General features: G+C 42.1%; 3 protein-coding genes across 3 annotated transcripts in view; 1 reads left to right on the plus strand and 2 right to left on the minus strand.

The window, feature by feature from the left end:
- Positions 1-8,127: 8,127 nt before the first annotated feature.
- twnk (twinkle mtDNA helicase) lies at positions 8,128-14,636 on the minus strand. Its single transcript, XM_039789351.1, has 7 exons — positions 14,547-14,636; positions 13,637-14,301; positions 12,058-12,760; positions 11,049-11,289; positions 10,845-10,952; positions 9,713-9,854; positions 8,128-9,028 (listed from the first exon to the last, which is right to left on the minus strand). The coding sequence occupies exons 2-7, from the start codon at positions 14,270-14,272 to the stop codon at positions 8,687-8,689; spliced, it is 2,172 nt and encodes a 723-aa protein (XP_039645285.1). The 5' UTR covers positions 14,273-14,301; positions 14,547-14,636; the 3' UTR covers positions 8,128-8,686.
- A 193-nt stretch (positions 14,637-14,829) lies between these two features.
- Positions 14,830-17,195, plus strand: mrpl43 (mitochondrial ribosomal protein L43). Its single transcript, XM_039788211.1, has 3 exons — positions 14,830-15,110; positions 15,897-16,003; positions 16,521-17,195. The coding sequence occupies exons 1-3, from the start codon at positions 14,980-14,982 to the stop codon at positions 16,733-16,735; spliced, it is 453 nt and encodes a 150-aa protein (XP_039644145.1). The 5' UTR covers positions 14,830-14,979; the 3' UTR covers positions 16,736-17,195.
- Positions 17,196-17,347: 152 nt separating this feature from the next.
- The window catches only part of sema4gb (sema domain, immunoglobulin domain (Ig), transmembrane domain (TM) and short cytoplasmic domain, (semaphorin) 4Gb), a 43,330-nt gene continuing 35,494 nt past the window's right edge, over positions 17,348-25,183 (minus strand). The window contains exon 15 of the mRNA XM_039788210.1: positions 17,348-24,646. Within this exon, the coding sequence (XP_039644144.1) occupies positions 23,679-24,646 (968 nt within the window). The 3' untranslated portion in view covers positions 17,348-23,678. The remainder of the gene's footprint in view (positions 24,647-25,183) is intronic.

Genomic DNA, 25,183 nt, shown 5'->3' on the forward strand with positions numbered 1-25,183 from the left:
AGTTTTGTTCCCATCCAGACCTGATGCTGCTGTGATGTTGCAGAGGTTTGACAGGAGCTTCTCGTCTGACATGACAATGGGTTATTTTATTTGTATATTTTAAAGGTCCCATGACATGGTGCTCTTTGGATGCTTTTATATAGGCCTCAGTGGTCCCCTAATACTGTATCTGAAGTCTCTTTCCCGAATTTCAGCCTTGGTGCAGAATTACAGTCCCACAATGAGCTTTCCTTAGGATGTGCCATTTCTGTGTCTGTAGCTATTGAGGAGGAGAGAGGGGGGTGCAAGGTGGAGGGTGGAGGTGTGGCCTGGACCAACTGCCACTTTGCTAATTTGAAAGCAATGATGTCTCTCTCTCATGGGTGGGCCAAATTCTCTGGGCGGGCAAAGCAGAGAAAGGGGAGGTAACCTTGCTCCTTATGACCTCATAAGGAGAAGATTCCAGATCGGCCCATCTGAGCATTCATTTTCTCAAAGGCAGAGCAGGATACCCAGGGCTCAGTTTACACCTATCACCATTTCTAGCCACTGGGGGACCATAGGCAGGCTGGGGGAACGCATATTAATGTTAAAAAAAACCTCATGAAGTGAAATTTTCATGCCATGGGACCTTTAAGAACAGAGTGGATTATCTATCTGAAATGATCATGAGTGTTGTCTAATGTGTCATTTCAATGCCTCAACAAAGCTAATAGACAATTTTGAACCTTTGAAATCCAGCATAAAACATACAATGGTGTGGCGATGTGTTTTGAAAATGTTAGGGCTCATTCAGAAAAATGACACAACGTGAAAGAGTCCAATGACATTGTCTGACAGGTCATTTAATGATCATTTTGACGGACAGCACCCATAAACTGTATTTCCATGGCAGCTGCAGAGTCAGTGTTGTAATTCAATAACATTAAAGAGTTTGTCCCTCAGCTGAACAGTGCATATGGTTTTTATGCTTCTCCTAATCAAGGAAAAGTTGATTATGAATCATATGTCCATATGTGTTGTAATAACAAAACACTCAGTAACGGTCTACATGTGTCCTCTCTTGGCCCCACTAATCTCGAAGAGACAGACGTTGAGCACGAGTGAAGTATTTCTGCAGGTTCAGTTGAAATAGCTTCAAATTTATAGTCAGAACATGTCACTTGATATGAATGAAAACATTTTGGCATGGCTCCATGTTGGCTCTGTTTATTTTCTGCAGGAATTCAGTTTCTTTTGTCGTTATTGTCTAGAGCTGCAAGCTGCCAAGGACTCCCTCAGCCATCTAATCTGGGCAAACCTGTGCCAAGGGAATTGTTTTTGTCATTTATTGAACAGCAAACTCACTTTGATCCCCATTATCAAACACTGTCCTTTTGTAATAAAGGAGCTTAATTAAAATAGGCAATCATTTCCTGCAGAGTGTGAGAGGAATATTTAATAGATAGCAACAAAAAAAAAGCTCTTTTTCATCCACCTTTGTTGAGATGCACAGTATCACAGCTGGCAGACAATGGCCTGGAAATGATCACATTCAACATTAGTGGCATGTGCCTGCCTCTATATTTTATTATGTGCATTGCTAGATAATCAGCTTAAATGACCATGCTGATGCTTATGATAATGCTTCAATTAACTGCTGCACTGTGCGACCACTGGCTCTGCTTTTCTGTGCTCAGGCTTTCATGAAGCAGACGGTCAGTGTGTGCACACAGTCTGAGAAGATTAGGCAGAGAGGGGCCTCCTTTGAAGGTGGCCATGCAGACGGCTAATTTGAGAGTGAATGGGCATTTTCTTTGGCCAGGCTGTGGAGTATGCCCGGTTGGCTCGGCAAAGCTGTCTCCATCTCCCTTTCTCTGTCTTTCTCACTCTCACAGTGAATTAAAAGAAAGTCTGGTGTGAGGTGCTGGAGCCCTGCCAGGAGCCTCACTTATCCCCGGCGTAGGACGCTAATTCTGACCACTTGCTTAAAAGGAATGAGGCCCTCCACTCGTTAACAACGGAGAAGGCTGCCCCTCAAAGCCCCATTTAACATTTAGTTTTCTCAACTATTCCCTCCACCTCAGACTCCACTTTCCTGACCACAAACCCACCACTGTAATTATGTTTTTATCGTCACCCACACCTTTTAACCAAAGGTTAACATTTTAGCCTGTCTGCTTTTTCTTGCATCCAGATCCACAGAGTATAAAATGCTGCCCTCTCTCCAGTCCCCTCAGGGCTCTTGAACAGCCTCACACCCATGGTGCCAGGGCAGATTAAGCCCCTCAGCGCTCTCTTTGGCCGGATCTCGGAGTTACATAAGCCGCCGGGCACGGTGGTTTGTCTCTCCAAAGCTTTTCCTGTCGTGTTCAAAAGGCAGAGCATAGCCAGTGGAGCTCACTGAGACGGCAGGTGTTTACAGATCTGTCACTGGGGGGTGGATAGTCAGCTCAAGGCCTGTTGCTGATGCTACATGACAGCTCAGCATTTTAGACATGAGCACACGGTATCCTCAGTGTGGCAAGAGTGACGGAAGGAGGATCAGGAGGGCCATGTTAACCAGGAGAGTAATGGCATCTGAAAGGATGCTGCAGCTGGTGCGTGAGACGGACTACAGGTCAATGTGAGTGCATCCAAAAAGCACAACATGCTGGTTGACATTATTTGATGTTTGTAGGGGAACCCACTCTACCTGCCACCCACAGAGAGGGAAAGCACTGCAGGTATTCTCAGAGGGGTCCAGCTCATGTTCAGCACACTCATCTGCATGTTTCTGTGACATTGCAAAGGTCTTTACAGTTTAAAGCCACTAACTGTACTTTGACTCACTTCTATTAAGTTGAGACACTTAGTTTTTTTTTTCTATAAGGTAGATTGTCATTGATTTTAACCATCACATTTGAAATTAAACAACAAAGTGCCCTTTACATTTTCAGAAATAATAATAATAATAATAAATAAAATAAAATCATCATCTATGCTAAAAAATAACCCAACAAAGCCCATGACTGCTCCTCACTACATTTACATTTGATTGCAGTTTATTTTCAGCAGCGGATTAACACACAATAGTGAGTACACACAGCAGCAGGACGGTGTGTGTGGGGTTGACTTAATGCAAACTACAGTGTGTGTGTGTGTGTGTGTGTGTGTGTGTGTGTTCATAGTAATGAAGGAACATGTCACCCAGTGCAACAGCGTGCCTCGTTAATTTGTTTTTAAAGGTCCCATAGCATGAAAATATCACTTTATGAGGTTTTTTAACATTAATATGCGTTCCCCCAGCCTGCCTATGGTCCCCCAGTGGCTAGAAATGGTGATAGGTGTAAACCGAGCCCTCAGATGGGCCGATCTGGAATCTTCTCCTGATGAGGTCATAAGGAGCGAGGTTACCTCCCCTTTCTCTGCTTTGCCCGCCCAGAGAATTTGGCCCACCAATGAGAGAGAGACATCATGGCTTTCAAACGAGCAAAGTGGCAGTTGGTCAAGGCTACACCCCCTCTCTCTACCTTGCCCCCCCTCTCTCCTCCTCAATAGCTACAGACAGAGAAATGGCACATACTAAGGAAAGCTCATTGTGGGACTGGTTCTAGTGGCTGTAATTCTGCACCAAGGCTGAATTTCAGGAAAGAGACTTCAGATACAGTATTAGGGGACCACTAAGGCCTATATAAAAGCATCCAAAGAACACCATGTCACGGGACCTTTAATAATTTTTGGACAACAATGGTGCTCTACAGCACATAGGAATACAAAATAAATTTGCTGCCACTAGGGTACGTCTAGAGTTCTAGGCTAGCTGTACAGCACATAGGAATACAAAATAAATTTCCTTTGAGTCAAAGTTTTGGTCTTTTCATTGAATTTGTAGGCAATAAGAAAAATATAGAACAGTGTTATCCTTTAAGTTTCACATAATGAGCTGAAACACGAGCCTTCTCCTGCTCTGGGAGCACAGAGGGAAGGATGTGCACTTGGTTATTAATATACGCAGAGGCAGGCATACTGTTGGGTAATGTGGGTCAAACGTGCAGAGTGCACGTGAGTAAGTGAGGCAGAGTAACCCCCCCACCCACCCACCCGCCCCACGTTCTGACATTAAGAGGACGGAGGGGCATCTTGAATCAGCTTTGAGTCTGAAACGGCCTCAGGCCTGTCTGCAAGCGACATGGGTTCTTCAGCATGCTCTGGCTGCAAATACACAGAGCAGCAAGGCATGCACTTTGTGTTGCTTTGATGGGAATGCAGTTATTTTTTTAACATTTCAGACTGACCATCAGTAGAGTCATTGTATACGAAACACTGCAATGATCCTGGAAACTGGGTCCCAGTTTCCCATTTAGATGGATAAGAAAAGTAATTGTGCTTGCTTTAACAGAAGACACTGTAATGTGACAGACACAGTGTACCGATGAACTTGCTCTACATACTGTGTACCCCTCCATGCACTCCCAGATGTTCTTCCCAGCATGTTCTGTCATACTTTCTGGGTCAAGTAATGTTCTCCCTCTTAAGTTGCTATATTTGGGGTTTATCAAAACAAAATCAAAACTGAGTACCGGAATGTTCAGATAATTCTCAAAGGACTCAAGGTCCACATACTCTTTTTGTTCTGAAGCTTTCGACTGTATCACTGTGTCTTCATCAGCAGATGAGTGTGCTCAGTTGTAATTGGACCGTAGATGTTTAAACTTTACTTTTTTTCTGAGCACCTTAAGGACTTGTTATCCATATTGGCTTGAAAGTTGTGCTTGGCAGTTCATTCTTGACCTTTAGAAACAGCCCCAGTCCCACCTACTTGCTTTTCTCCAGAGCTTTCAACCACATCAAAGGTAATTTGTGAATGAAGGCTATTTGGTCCAAGTGTGTTTGTCACATATTCAAAGATACACATTATTCGCTATATAATAAAGAAGAGGATATTGGTTTATGTGTCATTTACTTATTTCCTGTCTCTCTTCACTAAATTTCAATTTTAACTTCAATTAAAAAACAAACAACTTGTTGTTTTTACACTTGGGTTATTGTAGCCTACAAATCAAACAAACAAAATATAACACGTAAATCAGTGAGCTTGTAGAGGTGCTGGTAAACAAATGTTACTTTTCAACAGAGCCAGGCTGTTTTCCCTTTTTCCAGAATGTATGCTAAGCTAAGCTAAATCTGCTGGCTGTAGCTTCTTATTTACTGTACAGAGAAAAGATTGGTATCGACTTTTTCATCAAACTTCCTCCAAGAAAACGAAAAAGCGCAATTCCCAAAATGTCTAACTATTCATTCATTTAATAAAGAATAAAGATGCTTTTTAACTTTCCTCCAAAAAATACAGTAAAACACTTCTCATGTTTTCCGAGCTGTCTTGCTCTGATCAATATAATACTGTCTTTTCGCCATGTCCAAAAGAAAACACACTACCATAACCAAGATCAGCTGAAAATACCCTGAACATGATCCTGTCTTGGACGTTGAGTTTAAGTCCCTTTGCAGAGCCAAAGCCCCCGGCTGAATAACTCTGATTGAAGGTCCTGAAATTACCTCCAGACTTGGTCAAATAGTTGGCGTAATGAAGGGCAGCTAATGGAGCAGAGAACTATGCATGCATGTCATGTATCCATGCGTCCCATCAGCAGCAGTGCTGGGAGCAGCTGGGGCAGCGAGTTCATTTTTCGTTGACTGTTAATGATGTCTTTTTCCTTGTTTGTGGAATCAGTTTATGAAGTAGACATATTTCTAATACTCGGATTTGATCCTTGTGTTTTCAGTGGGTTTTAGGTCAAATACTTCACAGGAGAAAGGATTTATCTGCAGCTGAAATATCTTTTCTTAGCCTTGTATGATTCACATCCTCCCATATGTTGTAGAGTTTTGATGAAGTGGAATTCTTTTGTTCTCTGCTCAATTTGTTTCCTTCATGATTAAGAGCTGCGTAACTCAAGTTGTTTCATCTCCTCCCCTCTCCAGATGGCAGCTATTTGAATAGGCATGCAAAGCTCTGATCAGTACAGGCCATTCAAAACAAAGACAACAATCTGACGTACACAGCGATTTCAGCATTTAACCCTGTTATATATTTTCACCACCTGTTTAATCTGGGAAAAGAAAGAGAAAAACTAAAGCTATTATCTTCAGATAATATGGATGAAGCTCAGCAATGCTATAAAGTATGACTGACAGTATTTGGAAAGGTTCTGTGCAATTGCATGTTATTTCTGCATGCATTTGTGTCAAACTCATTCGTTCCAATTTTGGTGTGTTTTCCCTCTTTCAAGGAGCTGGCAGGCGACATCATCTGGGTGCAGTAATGCCTCAAAGCACAAAGAGCCCCATTCAGAGTCCTCAGCAGCAGTAGCCCCCACCCACACTGTCAAGAGGACACCCAGACCCATCCAGCACACAGCCTGGAGTCATTATGGAAAGCAATGTCTACTTACACAGCAGTAGAGAACATTCACAGGAAAACAATAAGCAGTGAAGGAACGCTTGGAGAAGACGAAATGAGAGCAAAAGGATGGAACAAAAACCTGGCGATCTCCACATCTGTCCAGGAGCTGTCTCCCTCCTGCCATCTCATCTACTCTGATTTACGTTCATCAAACATTCACAGGGATTATTCCCACAGCCTACAACAATATCTTCGGCTAACCGAGGGACTCAGGGGTGAGTGAGTGTGCCAGGAGCTTCCCCGGACAGAGATGGAGTCAGCAGAGATCTCAGAGGCAGACAGAGAGGCCCCAACCTCTGTGAACCTCGAGACCGAGGCAAACAATGGAAAAAAACAATATTAAAGGGGAGCGCCACCAATTTTACACATCAAAGTCATGCTTATAGTTTCTTGGGGAGTAATACTGCATATGTGGGAAAAAAAAAAAGTTGTATAAAGCTTTTGCGGCTGTGCAACTAATAAAATTGCCTCAAGTGATGTCACTTGAGTCAGCGTCAGTTTGGGCTGAAGACTGCAAAATAAAAAAAAAAAGGTTTTAAAAAAGGACTTAGAAAGAAGTGAGCTCACCAGACCTCTGTAGCGTGACTAGCATAACATACAGTATAACACACACAAATCTAGAAGTCAACTGTCAGCGGTTGAGTTGCATTGTGGGTAAAGTAGGCGCCAGGTTTTGACAAGAAAGAAAAATGCCTGAAATAAAAAATACGACCTCTGGTTCTGTTGCATTGATTTTGATATTACATGTATCATAAATTAGAAATATGATATACTGTAGGTGTATGTCATCTTTGGTTGATGTTTCGGGCTTCTTGCTATAGACTTGTTTCTGGTGTGACAAGAGCTCCTTAATGAGATTTACAACGTGCAAAGATCCTTAATTTTTTAATGAGTGTGACTCCCAGGGTGGGACAAAATATCTACTGAGTGGATGCCAAGGTTGAAAATCATCAAAAGGCCCTTATATCAAGCACACTGAACCCTTCTCTTTATGCAATCAATCTGAAATTTGACTTGGCTTCGCAGTGACTGCGATGAAATATGACACTTAGAGCTTGAATACTGCAGCAGCTCACAGCTCAGTACAATGCAGTTTCTCCCTTCTGAAAGCTGCTGATTCTACATGTAATCCCACACCGATGCAGCCAAGGCTAGGCAATTGACTTTACCCATGAAATATTCATATGTTGTTGTTGTTGTGATGTTTTGAAACACATTTGCATTTATTAAGTCACTCAGTCTCAATAATGGATTGTGTAATGTGACACTGGAGACGGCTCAGTGCATTAAAACCTTTTTAACATAATGTGTAATCTGACAACACCTAATTATCAGCGTTAAAAGATAGTAACACTCACAGGAGGAGGTCAAAAAGAGGCCAAATATTTCTGATGTTCTCGCTAATCGTCAATCTAACTGACTGATTTATATAAAAAGCAATCACACACTAGCGTTTGAGGCGTCGCTGAACTGTGCAGAATACATTTTTCTTGCCAATATACATGATTGTGCTCTGTCAAGCTTGCAAATATCTCTAAATCACACACACACATCTAGAGTACATTGTTAAAATAGTCATCAGTCAAGGCTAAATAGAAAACACAATTGCAGCCAGTTGTAAATAAAGGCCGTAATATTTACTGTGGAGGGTAATTCTCATCAGCTTTTTATGTATAAAGCACACACTGCCCCCTGTTGACCAGATATGAAAACAGACAAAAAGCTGCAGCACAAGCATTTTATTTAAAAAAAAAAAAGTAGCTCATTTAAGAAATCATTATTTTACAAACGCCCACAATGGTAATATGGACGTGCTTATATCATCCTGGCAAACAGACAGTGTGTTTATCATGAAATACTGAACATTACCAGGTCTTGGTGTCACAGTATTTTTGTGTGAAATTGAAGTACAGTATTTTATTGACACTTTAAACTGAGAACTCTTAATATACAGTAGTACTTGCATAGAAAAGCTTAAAATGTACTTACACTTTACCATCATTATTTCACATTCTGGTTGAAACATACATACTTTGCTCCATAATGAAATAAATGTTTACGGACCTCAAATGATTTTTGGATAAACTTTCATTGTGAAGTACAATCAGAGCTCATTTTTCATTGCTTAAACATACTTAATATTCAGCTTTAGTTGAACCTTGTGTTTTGGACATTAAACTGTCTAACATCTATGGCTTCAAACATGTAAATGTTTTTGAGGAAGTGGTAAAACTGACCTACGTGATCAACAGTATACTGCTTATGAATTATACTATATTATAGTTACTTCTGCATGCTTTCATTGTCAGTTGCAGGCTTCTTAATAGTCCGTGGAGTCTTTGTCGTTTTGGCCACTTTCTCTGCCTTCTCTTTTTTAACCTCTTCCTTCACCGCCACCTCGGTCCCCTCCACCTCCTCATTTTCTGGCTTGGCAGCGACCTTCCTCAGCTTGTGCTTACCCTTGATGGGAGCTGCGAAAGTGAGCGACGACTTGATGAAATCCAGAGGGAAAATGCCCACGTCTCCGTCGAAACGGTTCTTGGTCACCTGCAGGGACCTGCGGCCGGGGCACGTCACCAGCTTCTTCTCCTGCAGAATGAGGACGTTGTCGGCTTCTTGGCTGGCCTTGGGGGTAGGTTAAAGGTTAAGATGTGTCTTGAGTTATGTCGAATAACTGGAGCTTTGTAAAGAGAGTAAGAACATGTGTATTTTCATCATGATGTCAAGTCATTTGTAGCTACAGAAATAACTGGACACCCATGAGCAAATTGATGAAATGAAAGCCAAAATAGAAAAAAGGGTAAATGAGTGTAAAAACAAAAGTATATACCGTACACATGTATATATTAATGAATATGGGCATCCTATTTTCATGGCCCTGGTTTGGTCAGGTTATGTGCAGTGGTGCATCTCATTTTCTAAGAATTAAAGCTATAGTGTGTAGTTTCTGTCACCCCCATGAGGAATTCTAATTAATGACAACAAAACTGTCGGCGCGTCCACATGATACAAGCCTTCCGTGATCCCCCCCCCCCCGCACAATCTTCTGCCATTCCATTTTACTTAGTTTTGTTCATTACATTTGTTTTGTTCTCTTTCCTTGTTCTCTTTAAAAGATGAAGTGTAAAATTATGAAACTCATTTCATTATTTGATTGATATACCTACACAGTTGTCATTCAGTCATTACACATGATCGAAAGTTTAAAGGTTATCTGTCACGGTTCCTTTTGTTTCCCTTTCACGTTAATCAAACCAAAATCTGCTGCACAGTTTAGTTTGAGAAAGGTGAGACATTGCTCTGTCTTACCTTTGCCGAACCAAAGATGGATGCGGTTTGCAGCTCTCGGTCATCCTCCTCTTTCCTGGGGTGAATGACCAAAGTGACATGGCAGCTGCTGTTGGTGGCAAACTTCCTGAATGCTCCGATAATGTGGTCCTGGACAGCAAACCTGGGACAGGAAACACAATTTCCATATTTGTGGAAAATGCTTTTTAAAAGTATTGTGCTTGAAGAAACGGTTCGAGGAACATGTCACTGCCATCCAGAAACGCACACAACAAAGACTACATGTCATACGCAAACTGAGAGCCCTTTCTGTTGCCCCCCACCTCCTGCTCCTACTTTACAAAAGCATCATCCAACCCACCCTGCTGTACTGCTCACCCTGTTTTTACACAATGCTAACCGCCACCTGCAAAAACCAACTCACTAAAATCACACATATTGCCTCCAAGATAATCAGTCTCCCCACACCCAGCCTATCAGACATGAATGACACAGCCTATCAGACGCCTAGCACGTACAGTAGCAGCTGACACAGACCATCCCCTGAACCAATTCTTCACACTACTTCCACACACATCTAAAGTGCAATGTTAGAACCGTTTCCTTCTTTCACATCCAATATCCAACTAAAAACATTTTATTTGGGTTTTTGGTGTCGTCCCTCCACGCCCTACTTTTTCCTCGCAGGTGTTGCATATTGCCATCTTGTCATCTTCTGCACACACGCTGAAGAATTTCCAAACTGACATGTTGCAGGTTAATTCACGAGGTTCCCTACATGTGCTGCACACCGCGAGCGGGTACGCGCGACACACGGCGGAAAAGTTGAGAGAGAGAAAATAAAGAGACCGTGCTGTCACGTCCGTGTGTGTGTGCGTCCTTGAGAACTCTAACTCGTATAACTTATGTTGTCAGTTAATTGTAGCGTTGACCGGCATGAAATCGGCATATGACAGACTGACCTACCAGTCGCCGGTCATGGCCGAGCACGTGAAAACCGGCCAATTCCGGTCACCGGTTAAGTGTTAAGTGTTTTTATATATGTCTTGTTGTGCTATGGAACATGAAAAGAAGATGTGTGGAAATGATTATCCCTATGGGACAATAAAGACTGGTAGATGATAGAATTTGTACGTAAGTAACTCTTACTCACTTGTCTACGGAGAGATTTTCCTGCCCCATCATGAACTGCAGGTTGTCGATGATGACGTGGTTGATATCATACAGGTAGACAGCATGTTGCATAGTGTCCAGCACTGTCCTATAAAAAAAGGTTGAAGAGGAACACTCAGTGAAAATTAGCACTTACATTAAAAGGAAAGAAGCCGGTGTCCATCGAAACATTGATGAGACTTACTTGATGTTCTGCTGCCCGTGGAAAGTCATAAAGTAGAGTGGCAGCTCTTCAAACTTGTCTGCCCAGAAGTCATACTGCTCGAGGTTTTCCTCCAGCCTCTGCATGGCAAACTGGGTCAGCATGATCTTTGCCAGACGCACGTTGTTGATCTCAAAGCTACCCCATAACGTGTTGACGCCCTGCATGCAAAGGTCCAGAGCAACCTCACTGATAAAGGTGGTCTTCCCGCTGCCAGTAGGACCTAGTAAACATAGAGGCATACATATTAAGACTAACAGATATTTGATTGTAAAAACGTGCAGAGTGGATAAGAGGTAATGAAACAGATAATGTACCAGTATTAACAGCTCATATTCAAACTCAACATGTCCAAAAGATGTGTAGACAGCCCAAAATATATTCTCTTTTTCTGGAAAGTTTGATTAAAAATAAACCTTGATCTGCTGTGTGTGTGCATGTTGTAAGTCCTATTGTTTCCAATTTGTGATCCACAGAGCTGACCCATAAAGAGGGTAGTTCCAAAATTAAAAACACAGAATTGGAACCTGCTATTACTTACAAACTGATTGATAAAGCTGCATTCGTTGTTTTTTTCAGCCACTTGGGGGCATTGAAACAAGCTGAAAACACAACACTGACTTTGTATCACCTAATTATCATATTTCTTTTCTTTCTGTTTATCGGAGCTTTTTTGCTGAAAACGGATCCCTGCTGTGGAGTTAATGGATCAGAAAAGCAAATCAAGGAGAGCAACTGCAGGTTTGGGAGATCATTTTCTGTGGGTTAGTCACTACTTGATATCTTTCACATTATACATTTGATCGACTGTTAAAAATGTATATATAACGTAACAGCTTTAACGTTTTATGATGCTATATAAGGGAATGTTTACATCAGTGTTAATTAAACGAGTATGAACTAGGACTATATTTTCTGAATTATGATTTCTTTAAAACTAGAACTTTAAGCAGAAATTACTGATTGGGCCTTTAAACATAATGTTTTCTACCTGTGAAAACAGTCAGCTCCCCCTTGCGGTGTCCCTTCAGGATCCTGTTGAGCTCCTGAAATCTCACCCACTTCACTCCAGCCACCTGCTCGGTGTTCACCAGCTCCCCATACACGTCCTCTCTGAGCTGCTTGAAGGACACTATGGACTTATGGGCCGCTGGGATGGAGGATTTGATGATGTGGCTGAAGTTTTTCCCCTGGGCCAGCGCCTCCACGGGACACGGGCGGTACTCCCCTGGCCGCACCAGCAAGCAGCGCCTCAGACCCAGCTTGCGTGAAAAAATCTTTGATGCCTCCCAGGAGCGAATGTCCCCTCCCAGCCACAGCGTCACCCGACTGAACTGCTCCAGGTAAGGCAGCAGGATCGGTGGAAGGCAGCTGACCCCACGTGGAAGAGCCACGCTGGGGAGTCCTGTGGCCTGGCTCACAGCCAGAGTGTCCAGCTCATGTCCAGTCAGCACCACCTCCGCGTCCATACGGCCCACCAGGGGGAGGCCAAACAGGTTGTAGTAAGAATTAGACTTTGGGACTGTAGCTTCATTATAAGTAACTTTGTCAGTGTCTGTGCTTTGGGCAGAGAGAAGCTTCACCCCTTTTAGGGAGGAGTCAGGTCCACCAAACCAGGGGAACACCAGACTCTTGGTAGGCTTGAAAAGCCTCACGCCAAACTTCTTGAGTGTTGCATTAGAGACCTTTGTGATCTGAAATAAAACATTGATAAATGTTTTATTAAATGTATCTATAAAAAAATAGTCCTGAGATGTTCTTTACCTGTCATTTAAATCCCTGCCATGTAAAGCCTCAAATCTAAAATATTACAATATCAATTCTTAACCATGTGTCAGTAGGTTTTATTGTATGGTTCTCAGTGGCGATTCTAGACAACTTTTACTAGGGGGGCTAAGGAGGGGCCAGTGTTTAACCAGAGGGGCACTTTAAAAATAGCAACAAATTATATTTAAAGATTATAAACTTTATTTTACTTTAGAGTCATATAAACATTTATTTTATACAGGGGTGGCCAGGGATGTGTCTACAGAGGCACGGGCCTTCCTAGGCCTCTGTGTAGAACCGCCACTGATGGTTCTGTTCATATTATTTTGTTAATTTGTCTTTAAATTCTTTCTTGTCAGCCGTTTCATGACTTAACTAGTGTTTGTCTTTGCTTTTCATTGTTATGTTTGTTTACTATGCTGTTACTACTGCGATTTAATGTTAAATGACATGCATTTGCAACAGTTACAGATACAATATCCTTACTAAGTGTGAGAAATGATTTACTGTACACATTAAAAGATGGACAAAATATTTTCATTTAAATTCTGGAAATTGGGGCTTGTGTGCCTCTTCCACCTTTATCTTCTTCACATATCTCATTTCATGGATAACTATAAGCTTATTTTGTAGAGCAATATATAGGCTAGGTTTACTTTTCCTGCTTTTCAATGATTGTGATGAAGATGTGATGGTCTCCTTTGTTCCTTTGATTATTTTGACTTATTAAAAGAATAAACCAAAAACATGCAATCACTCATGTTCTACGAGCACATCTCTCACTAATTTACACTCAACATTACCTGGAACATGGTTTTAATCAGCTGAACCTCATCCTCAGGGACGTCAGTGAGGGGCACAGAGCTGGACCAGATCCTCTGCACCTCCCTCAGCTCTCTCTCCCTGTCCTCCTGCTCCTCCAAACTCTCTGGGTATCCCAGCATTACATGAGGGCTGAGGAATTCCTGCTCCTCCTTCTGCATCACCTCTAGGCAGTCCTGGAGATCCTCCCAGCTCCCTTCCACCAGCGTGTCTTTACACAGAAACTGTCCGGTGGTTTTGTCGATGAACAAGGAGAAGCTGTCCCTCCGGGCAGACGGAGCCACAAAGATGCTGGGGATGTGGAAGCAGCTGTAGCCATCGTGGAAGGGAATGTCTTTGGAGCGCAGATACTGTTTGATCTCTGTAATTGTGATGGGGCTCGCAGGAAACTCTACAGTAGACTTGGCATCCTTTTTATAAGCCCTGGTCCACCGGTGTGTCAGGTAGTATTCGTAGTAGCCTTTCCCAAGAAGGTCTGAACCACATGGAGGCCTGTGAAGGAGCCTTTGAGTGAGAAGTTTCACACTGAGGGATGGTAAGTGTCTCTGATGGAGAAACCTTGGGGCTGCCACCTGCAAGAGACAGGTGCTGCCCCTCAGCAGCAAGCTCCTCCACATTAGCTAGTTATCTGGTTGGGGCATTGAACCTGCGACGGACACGACAAGAGGAAGAAACATCAAGTAACACACAGCAAAGCTACAAAGACATGTCTTCTTGCATGACCTATGCTAGTGTTTATCAAAGACAGCACAGACAGGGAGGCAGAAAGCCGTTATTTTTCATCAAACGGACATTAACTGCACAAGAAAGTTAGACTGAATGTGCGTGACTAAGCCGTAACTAAAAAATATAAAGTTTAATTCAAGAACAAACACACAGAATGCAGCTTACTGGGTGTGTTGCTTGCCCTCATGCCTTTTTCCTCCATGCTCCTCTCTCAACCCGGGCTTTTCGGTGCGCTTTCAAAACAAGTCCGTGTGAAACATACAAGGAAAGGTACCGAACTGGGTTCATATGTTTATGCTAGCTACATTTTAATTTTACTTCTCAAACATGTCAAAATATACGTATATAAAAATGTGTCTTTTACAGTGATTACAATTTAGATTTGTTAATGGAAGAGGTTTTATTATGAAGTCTTGTTTTCTGTAACGGCCATGTCTGTTATATGTTTCACTCCGGAACATATCATTGACGGAACGCAGTATATACATGCCCGTCAAGTCGTCCTCTATGAATGTTGTTGCTAGCTAACGTTGATTTGTGTCCAGGGGCTTCTAACAGTATTGTATGTGTTAATTAACCGTTAATTGACTGTAAAACGATGACATCCAGAGGGACACCGAGTCGCTTCCTTCAGAGCGTTCTTCAGAACGGTATCGGTCGGTATGTCTGCCAGCTGAAACGAGTCTCCATCATCTTCTCTAAAAATGCACAGAGCTCGTTGGGAGTCAGGTAAACAAACGCTTTACATAAAGATAGCCTACCTTAAAATAAAAAAATATTCTTTATAAGTGAAGTGAAAGACCATCACATTACATTACAAAAGTGTTACATTTAGAGCTGGGCAATATATCGATATTATATCAATATCGTGGTATGATACTAGATATCGTCTTAGATTTTGGATATCGTAATATGGCATAGCTAAGTGTTGTCTTTTCCTGGTTTTGAAGGCTGCATTACATTAAAGTTACGTCATTTTCTGAACTTACCCGATTGTTGTAACTGTTGTAGTAATTGCCTTTACCCACTTAGTCATTATATCCACATTACTGATGATTATTTATCAAAAATAAATATTTTGAGAAAGCAACAATAGTCAACACTACAATATCGTTGCGGTATCAATATCGAGGTATTTGGTCAAAAATATCGTGATATTTGATTTTCTCCACCATGGCTATGCTGAAAAATGTACCGTGTTTGTCAAGGTACTTGTACTTTTGTCACATATTCAAAGTTTTTATCTGCCAAGTAACTATAGTTGTCATATAAATGTATGTACTACAGTATTTTTGCTCTAAACTTTGTTGGATTTGAAATACAGGTTGTGGTAAGTTTTATTTCTTGGTTACATTCCACCATTGCCAGTGATCTTAATAATCATCAGTTGCAGCATAACAAAAGGCAACATCAGATATTCTTACACTGGGAATTGATATTGGTATGCAAGCGACACAGACCACCATAAACTAAAGTGAGCACAGCATCATAACCTCTTCCCTTCTTTATTTTCAGGGAGTTCATTGAAGAGGGAGTGGTGGATTATGCCAAGAAGAACCCTGCAACTGTCGTGTACGTGTCTCCTCAGTCATGCAGGATACCCAAAATAGTTGCAGAATACTGTAAGTACCTTGTGTTTTAAAGGCACAACTGTGTAATTCTAAATTTTCTTTCCTCATTATAGCACATGCTTTTATATATAAAAAAGGGTTTGTTGTATGTTAGGTCCTGTAATTTCCTAGAAAGTTTCTTGAAAAGAACTATGTAATATGGTAAAAATCACAGGGAAAAATTACACTAAGTTCTAAGGTATGTTATATAAATTAAGCTTGTTGTGTTGAGTTTATAAGAAACGATGCATAAATGTATAAGAAACATGAAAAGTGAACTAAAGTAAAGTAGCAGTGTGAATATATGGTACTACTCCTAGATACTGTAGGGGGCAGTATAACACACATTTTTGAGACCTCTATGTAGCTGGAAGTTGAATGCCATTGGGGGTTTCAAACAGTTAAATAGTCTCACCCAGAATCAGATGTTCTTGTTGACACTGTTACATTTCACACTAGGCAGAAATCTATGTCCCTTATAAAGTGACTCATACTTATTATTATTATTTCCTCTTTTTCCTTCCTGCAGTAAACGGCAACGTGAGGGAAGAAATCGTCACGAGCAAAACATCTCCGCAGATATCAGAGCTTTTGACCAAGCTGACAAATCAGTCGGGCCTGGACATCATACGCATCCGCAAGCCCTTCCACACAGACAACCCCAGTATCCAGGGCCAGTGGAACCCATTCACCAACCGGCCCCCGTCCATCGGTCCCATCAGACCGCAGAAACAGGACAGCTGAATAAGGACTATCCAAAGTTTAAAGTCAAATTTGGTGCTTAATTCCAGCTTATTCTTGCAAGATATGTCCTTTTTCTGAAGCTGTTCAAGTGTCTGTGATCTAAATCAAATCACAAGTCAAGTATGGTTGCAGCAATTTTCCAGTGTATTTGTCGGATGTTTCTGCAGAAGACCCGACTGTCTATCGACTGAATATTTTTTCAACCTGCTCTTCTGTCTGTTGGTGGCAGCAAAGCTACTTTGGCTGCGCAAAGAAGTGCACACAGTACCAGCTCTGAATGTCACATTTGAATAGACTTTACATGAATCCACCAGAGGCTTGTCAGCTGGTTTATTAAAAAGCAGATAACAGTTTTTAATGTTGAGGTTATGTTAAGGTACATTGTAGTAACGTGCAGCACTTCGGAGCAGATGGAACTTTGTATGAAATAAAAGAAAAAAATTATCGTGCAAATGCTGGAGTTTCAATGTATACTGTACATTCTTTTAAAGTTGTATTTAACAGCTTGTCAGAAGATCAATAGAGCAAAACTGATTGCAGCTGTGCTGTCTGCTTCGTTAAGTCTGAATGACTGATTTAACTGTCCTTAACATACTTCACAGACAAGACGCATTTGAGAAGTACACATTTTTTTATTTGAATGACACGGGGGGGGAAATGTACATGTTTTTACAGTTCTAATACTGATGAGGTTTAAGGGTTTTCTTCGATGCACAACCTTAAACGATCCAGAGCTTAGATGAACATGACAGATGGTTGTGTGATAGCTTGAGGGACAAGTCCTAACCTTCGGCAGCACAGAGCTGTCCTCTGCGTCAGCTGTAAGAGGAACAGAGAACTCCTCCAGTGGGAGATTTGTTCAAATTTAACGAGACGGATGTTGGCAAAACTCCTCGCTGCTTTCTTTGCTGTTCTCACTCTGAATTCATCATTTTTGACGGCAAAAGGCACACAGCTTGACCCTTGCTTTTCTTCCACAAATGACCTCGTCGTTCTTCTCAAGAAAAGTTCATCCATACAATAAAGTACAAGTCATCAGATGAATACAAATAAGCATCACGTGAAAGGTGCCCCCAGGACAGATTGCATGTTTCTGTTGATGGATGGATACTAGTCTGCTGGCATCTATAGCTCTGGCTGCAGGAGATGGTTTGGCTATCTGTGGAAAAATTATGTAGAATAGGAGCGTGAGATGACTGCTGAGGATGGTGATGAGTGTGAGACAGTGGAGCCGAGCTCTGCAGTGGAACACTGGTGCTGATTTCACTCATTTTCTCCCAAATATCTGTACTTGAGTTGCATTTTTGATAAAAATGTGGAAGCCCCTTTCCTATTAAATTACCCACAGACATAAAGACTGCAGTTTCTGTTGTTATACATGTACTGCTTAGCCAATACATTTGTTAAATTCAAATTATCTGTAAACTTATATCACCAAAGTTAGGTCAAATCAAACAGTTTAGCCTGTTTTAAAGTGAGGAAAGGAATTCAAGCATAATTGGCTGATGATGTGAACATGTTTTCTGTTGTTTCATGCTCACTTCCTGTATTTTAATTTATCCATCACACCAATTACAGATATCAGGGCCACTTTGCTCTCATCACACCCGCACTCCCCAATGGGAACTGGCACAGCTAGACCCACGCTAGGACATTAAAGGCTCTAAATAAAGATGCTGTTGCTAAGGTACTGCCTTGAACACTGCTCTGAAAATGGCCATTTTATCCCCCCTCTGAGTTTATGTTATATCTCTGCTCTGTCAGAGTCGCATATGTACTGCATGTAAATGACTCTGGGATCGTGTGGGCTCCATTCCCACTGGAGGACAGTGGCCTTGGTGCTTGCCACAAGCTAAAAACAAGCGAGTGTCATGAGACTAGGAGAAGGTGTGAGCATGTTTTGCGTGTCATTTCCTGACTTCCCCTCAGGGCTGTTGACACTGACTATTTTTTTTTTACCAAGCTGTGCATAATGCAACGTGTTCTTATCTGCACAAAAGCAAGTGGAAATTTAATGGACTCAAATAAATAAGACATGAGAAATAACATAAAAACAATTCTTTCTGCAACAGCTCAGGTGGCTAAACTATCTTACAAGAAGCAAAGATGTCACTTCAGCCAGAAAACCACATAGATACGTTCATTATCTACCAAAAAAAAAACATGTCACAGTTTACAAGAGTATATTACATGACTTTTAACAAACTTACAAACGAACTGTGCAAATGTGAACCACTTTCTTTGGCCAACACAGGGAAATAATCGACATAAAATATACCGTATCTTGCATATTGATGCACTGGGTTTACTGTGGGTTTGTGTACAGAAACAAGCTGACTGTAAAACTGGTAGCCAATATGTTAGCTATTTTAAAAGTCCATAATATACTGTAGTATATACAGTGCAGAGGCAGTGTCTATTGTAAACAGATTGTCCTTAAGTGAGAATGAAGCAGCAGCGACGTTCGCAGATTCAGATGAAGCTTCCGACATGTTAAAGTTTGTCCACAACTTGATGAGGGAACTTTATTCTGAAAGCTGTTATATTATCGGTACTGTAACATCTAACTAACTCAGTAGAAATGTTAAACTTGCAATAAAATGTAACCTAACAAGAAAAAAAAATTTTCTCTTAAATTTGTGATTTTTTTTCTCGTAAATGTACCACTTTGATCTAAGAGAATATACTAAAATAATCTTGTAAATTAATGACTTTTGTCTCAGAAATTGTGAGTTTTTTCTCTGAATATTACCCCCTGCCCTAGCTCCGTAATAAAAAAAACCAGAAACATATGGCCCTAGCATGGATGAGAAAACCTTTGTTTGATCCTGGTCGATCTTTTTGAGCACTGTTAGTATATTATAATTTAAGGACACATAATTATACTCTGTCTGTCTGAGTCCTATGGGAAATGTGTGCAATCAAAACTTTCTCACAAATAATATTGGGCTCCTGGGTAGCTCACCTGTAGAGCAGGCGTGGTGTCCATATATAGAGGTTAACTCCTGGACGCAGCGGCCATAGGTTCGACTCCGCCCTGCCGCCCTTTGCTGCATGTCATTCCCCCTCTCTCCCCTTTCATGTCTTTAGCTGTCCTATATAAATAAAGGCCTAAAATGCCCCAAAAAATGATCTTTGAAAACTGGTTCTAATTGATTAGGGGCCATCATGGCCATTTGTAAACTCAGAAGGGTCCTTGAGAGTGATAGAGAAAGTGTGAATGTGAGCAGAGAGAGTATTAGATGATACTGTCATGCAGAGGTGATGAGATGGACAGGCAGAGAGGGAGAGAGGGGAGGAATGAAGATGAGGAAGAAAACAAGTTAAAAGGTTAAAAATGTTGAAAAAAAAAAAAGTAGCTTCTGCCAACACATCCATTTGTCCTCAACTGTTCTCTGCATGGCTGGCCAGGACACACAGGTCAGGTCGAATCGCAGAACACTTTTCAGAGAAAAACACACCTTAATATGTAACCGCAGGAGATATTAAATGATGTGTTGGAAAGTTTGGCCGATATAATTAACTGACAGAAGTTCACTCTTAATTCAAAATAAATTCAATCTATAGCCACACATGTGAAAGCGTGTCCAATACTGTTCAGCTACACCTTCAATAATATCCATATTTGGATTTGTCCATGAGGACAAACAGAAACTGTGAAAGTGGACAGCCAAGAGGAAATTATTTAGAATAATTGTTATTGGAGCACACAAAGGCATATGGTGAGGAATATAGCAATGTTAGCCAAGTAAAAAAGGAAAAAAGAAAAAATTGGAGTAAATCCAATCTAAAAAAACAAACATATTGTAACATACAGTGAAAAAATTCTTAAGTCCTAAAAAAAAAGATCTATTTTTAATCAATTACATATAATCCTTTAAAATAATGTCTGGAAGAACAGACTCTAAGCAAAAGGCTAACACTTGGGCTAATAAATAGTCTGCATTTAGTAAAGAGACAAGCCTATAACTACTGAGACTGAGGCTTGGCATAACGTCATGAGATTGCCGCACTGAAAAGAATCAGTAAACATAATAAGTAGAAAAGTGGTTAAAGTTTCAGCATGCTTAAAACAATGTGTCGTCCATGTCTAAAGGTGAATGACCAAAATGCCTGCTGTCACAGAGAGGGGCATGCTAAGAATAGTACAACAACAATATTCATAGTGTTGCACTCAGCTGTGCACACAAAAAAGTGCCAAGCATGAAAAGAAAGAGCCTCATACACAAGCAGGCAAGCCCTTATTTGAATCATACTGAGGCCTTTGGTCAGACACAATGTCCTCCATTTAGGCCAGGACATTTATCCATCTGCATAGAGTGCATTTCCTGGACCGTATATTCTCAGAATAAAGTGGCTTACAAGGCAGATAAGAGGACGACAGAAAACCTACAAGTGCAAAATAGCTGCTGCCTCCTTGTATCATCATCTGTTTCCTGCATCGCTAACCAGGACACTTAGGTCAAATGTTTTCTGTCTGCTTCTACCTGCACAGACGACAGCGCTCTATGCAAACAGACAAGAAGCCCCCGTCCTCTCTTTGTGGAGCCAAGCCAAGTACCCCTGTTACTGTCAGCGACGCTCTGACAGATGCACCGTAGAGAGCTGCTGCTGAGCCACCGCAAGAGCTGATTCAACACTTTGCTGGAAAGTGACACATTTACAAACTACTCAAAGATTCATTTCAGTCCCTCTAGGTTATACATGTGCTATTTCATCATAGCGCTGGTCACCTTGCCAAGGAAATACTGTAGGCCCTGCAGTTCTTGTTGTTTTGGCATTGCTCTGATGTCAGGTAAACACTGAGCATGCTTTTGTGGGTTGCATGTGTGAAGGTCTTCCTAGACCCGATTCGATCGCCACTAGCAGCTTTTTCACAGCAGAGGACATGTTTAAGAAATAGATGAGAAAACTATTTAGCCTCTTTGTAAAATCATTTTGAAAGAATCTAAGTGTTGGCATGAAACTCATGCAACATCTTGAAGGCGTGATGAATGATCGTACAAAAACAGGGCTTCAGTCTGAAAAAGACAAAGTATATGTATGTTTAGCTGTATAAATATAAAACGGCAAATAAGCATTTTCTTTACAGCATCTCGACCGTTTGTTTTCAGTGTATTGTGTATTCCAAGCAGCCTTCTGGGCCCTGAAGCCAGTCTGCGGTCTTCAGTGAATTCAATCAATCTGACCACAAACTGACTGCACCTTTAATGGTCTTTAATAGACTAATTAAGCTGCCTTACATAGAGCTGTGTCTACTTCCCCCCACAGCTCTTGCCACTGGCACTGACAGAACAAACTGTTTCTCACATCTGAAACAGTGATGCAATTACAGTATTGCAATTTACATGAGGGCAGGAGAAATGATGAAAGAGTGGTTTAAATAAATGTAAATGTATGATTTGTTTTACCACCTGAGCTCTCGTTTACTGTAACACCTTCTTAAAGTGATACCCCACATAAAATCTATCTCTTATCAAACAGGCGCCACCCCGGGCTTGACGGGTGGCTGTAAAACGAGTAGTTTGCTCCTTCATAGAGAACAAAAGCTTGTGTTCAGATTGAATTCATAACAATTATTCAGGTTAAGCGTCATTTATGAAGCAAAAAATGTCAAACACTCGTTGGTTTCAGCTTCTCAATTGCAAGGATTTGCTGTTTTTCTCTGTTTGATATCATTTCAAATTGTATATTTTTGGGATTTCGGATGTTGGTCAACAATACCACCAATTTGAAGACGCCACACCGGGCTCTGGGAAATGTGATGTGCATTCTTTACTATTTTCTATTCTTTCACATTTTTTAGGCTAAACAATAAATAGAAAAAAATAATTGCCAGATTAATTGATTGTGAAAACAACCGTTAGTTGCAGCCTTACAATGGATTCCTATTTGGACACGTTTTCACTGTTAAAACATCAATCCATTAAACATTTTCATGTACTTGTTGGATGCTTGAGCTTGTTTAAAACAATGTTAAGTGGTCCTTCAGTTGGGTAGGTAAGTGCATTTGTAGGAGGAGACTGGATGGTCAGCTCTGACATCACACACGGAATGGGGGAGAGAAGTGTATGTGTCCTTATTAGCCGCTGATGCGAGACACCTGGAGGTGGGATGCCAGCCAATTCATCCCGGAAGGATGCATTTTTTGTCCACAAAAGAACCCTGAACTGCCAATATCCGCCCAAACCCAGAGGAGGCCAAGCAGCTGAAACAGTCTACTATCTACTACTATCACCGCCAGCCTCATGGAAGGCGTGGCTGATACAGAGTCAGCTCCTGCGATTACGGGTTCAAACCTGTTCTCCCCCAGACCATTGAACAGGAACATCCTAATGTCAGATTTGCAACACGCAGGGAAAGGCTCTCAGTATGGGCATGTTAGGTGAAAGGTAGTTTCCCACTGTAGCCAAATGCAACAATGCACAAAAGATAGATTTTGGGTGGAGTATCACTTTCTGCTCCATTGAGGGCTAATATTACATGGCACTAAAAACTTCCTGAACACTCCCACAGTCTCATAAATACGTGATCACCTCCTGGCTGGCCGGATTTATTTCTGTGTCCCAGTTTGCATCTCTGCGTTGTCATCTCTGACCACCATCGTTCAAAGCCTCCGGGGAGTTTACACCGGGGTAGCATCATTGAGCTCCCTATTCGTTGTAATTTTGTAACAGTGCAGTCTATGGCCAAATTTTTCACAGCTCCACTTTTTGAATAGCAATCTCTGGTTAGTGCCGTCCATTGTTGAAGTGAAATCATGGGCCATTTGGCATGGGAGACACAGGAGGCTGCACATTTCAGATCAGGTGAGGACATGACCTGCAGGTACTCTGACACTGGGTAAATAACAGCAGTGTTTGATACAACAGTCAGTTCTCCCCACAACTACGGGTCACAGTTGGGGTAAAAATAAATAACGACAAGGACTGAGAGGGGCGTCCTAGATGGAGCTCTCATCAGGCTGCAGGTCCAGCTGTGTGTGTTTCCGCTGCTCCAGGATCCTGTTGAGCTCCTCTGTGAAGGAGTGGTAGAGCGGCGACATGCCCTCGGGGTCGGCCTGCCTCAGCAGCACGTAGCTGTTCCCGTTCATCTTCCTCAGCACGCTGGGCAGAGTGGCCGACAGCCCGTTGGTGTAGTCTGTGTTGGGCAGCGGAGGTGGCATAGGTAGAGGAGGGGCTGGAGGAGGTGTTTTGCATGGAGAGAACTGGCCCTCACCTGGAACTATCTGGAGGAATCCATCACCTATGTCCCCGAAAGTTGTCATCGAGATGGAGCGACGACCCTGGCGGCCATTGCAGTGGCTGGAGATGGTTCTAAGTTCGAGATGGGAGCTCCTCTTTCTCTCAGAGCCCCCCAGGACCTGCAGCCCCTGCTGGGAGAACTTTCGGTTCTGAGAGACGCGTCTGGTGCAGAAGCTCACATAAAGCAGCACCACAGTCAACACCAAGCAAAGCCCGCCGAGAACCGCCACCAGGGAAATGTACACGGCCTCCATGTGTCTGTAGGTCTGGAACTCAGCTCCCGGAGGCAGCGGGGCAGGAGGTGAGGGCAGAGGCTGCTCAGTGGGGCCGCTGGTGGAGAAAACAGTCGGGCTGGAAACTGTCGTGGGGTTAGTCGTGGCTGTGGGCTCCACGGGGAAGTACGAGTCCGTGTGCACCCTGACTGTGTAAAGATAAACCAGGACTGAGACGGAGTTCTCCACGGCAAAGCAGCGATAAGACCCGCTCTGCTGGGCACGAGCGCCGATTATGAGGAGGCCATCCGTGCCGATGCGGTAGCCCGAATTGAGGCCGTATCCCTGGAGTTCTTTGCCGTTTAGCGTCCAGCGCGGAGTTGCCAGGTTGGAGCGCAGTTCGCACTGAAGTAGCACGTCATCACCAGACATCACAGAACGCCTCCGATGGACCACTGAGCAACAGAGAGAGAGAGAGAAACAGAGACATAAAGAGGTAAACGAAAATAAACGAATGAGATGGCGACAACAAAATAAAGCGGTGGAAACAGGCAGCAATGCAGCGAGAACGGAGAAAGAAAAATATAGAACGAGTTGTCAGGTCACAAAGGTTACATTTTCAAAGTGCAGGTGAGCAACCTGTGCGGCTCAACCTTTCTGCATCACTTTCCATCACAGTTCCTAAGCCTCTTTAAATGTAGTGAGCGCTGCAATGCTGACAGCATGACCGCCTGACCTCCAATAAGAGAGGAACTGATTAAAATGTGTACGCTGGGTATGGAGCGTACACCTAATGAAATCCCTTAAAAGCTGCTAAATGCTTGAGTTTTTAGGCAGAGAAAAGAAGTGTTGGTTTTTTTTTTTATCTGTGTGTGAGGCAGGTACACTATTCAAGAGAAATGGATGTGAGGTAAAATAAAGTACTAAACTTTCCCAAAATTAAAAGTAACGCATGTTACATAATGGATGTACGGTGTGTGTGTGTGTGTGTG

Source organism: Perca fluviatilis, chromosome 21 (genome assembly GCF_010015445.1).
Source record: "Perca fluviatilis chromosome 21, GENO_Pfluv_1.0, whole genome shotgun sequence".
Taxonomy (NCBI): Eukaryota; Metazoa; Chordata; class Actinopteri; order Perciformes; family Percidae; genus Perca; species Perca fluviatilis.

Coding starts and splice junctions, on each gene's coding strand:
- twnk (XM_039789351.1), bottom strand. CDS start 14,272: ATGTGGAGGAGCTTGCTGCTGAGGGGCAGCACCTGTCTCTTGCAGGTG. Junction 10,953..11,048: donor CACGGGCAGCAGAACATCAA/GTAAGTCTCATC, acceptor CTTTTTTTATAG/GACAGTGCTGGACACTATGC. Junction 9,029..9,712: donor CCATCTTTGGTTCGGCAAAG/GTAAGACAGAGC, acceptor CCTACCCCCAAG/GCCAGCCAAGAAGCCGACAA.
- mrpl43 (XM_039788211.1), top strand. CDS start 14,980: ATGACATCCAGAGGGACACCGAGTCGCTTCCTTCAGAGCGTTCTTCAG. Junction 15,111..15,896: donor CAGAGCTCGTTGGGAGTCAG/GTAAACAAACGC, acceptor CTTTATTTTCAG/GGAGTTCATTGAAGAGGGAG. Junction 16,004..16,520: donor CAAAATAGTTGCAGAATACT/GTAAGTACCTTG, acceptor TCCTTCCTGCAG/TAAACGGCAACGTGAGGGAA.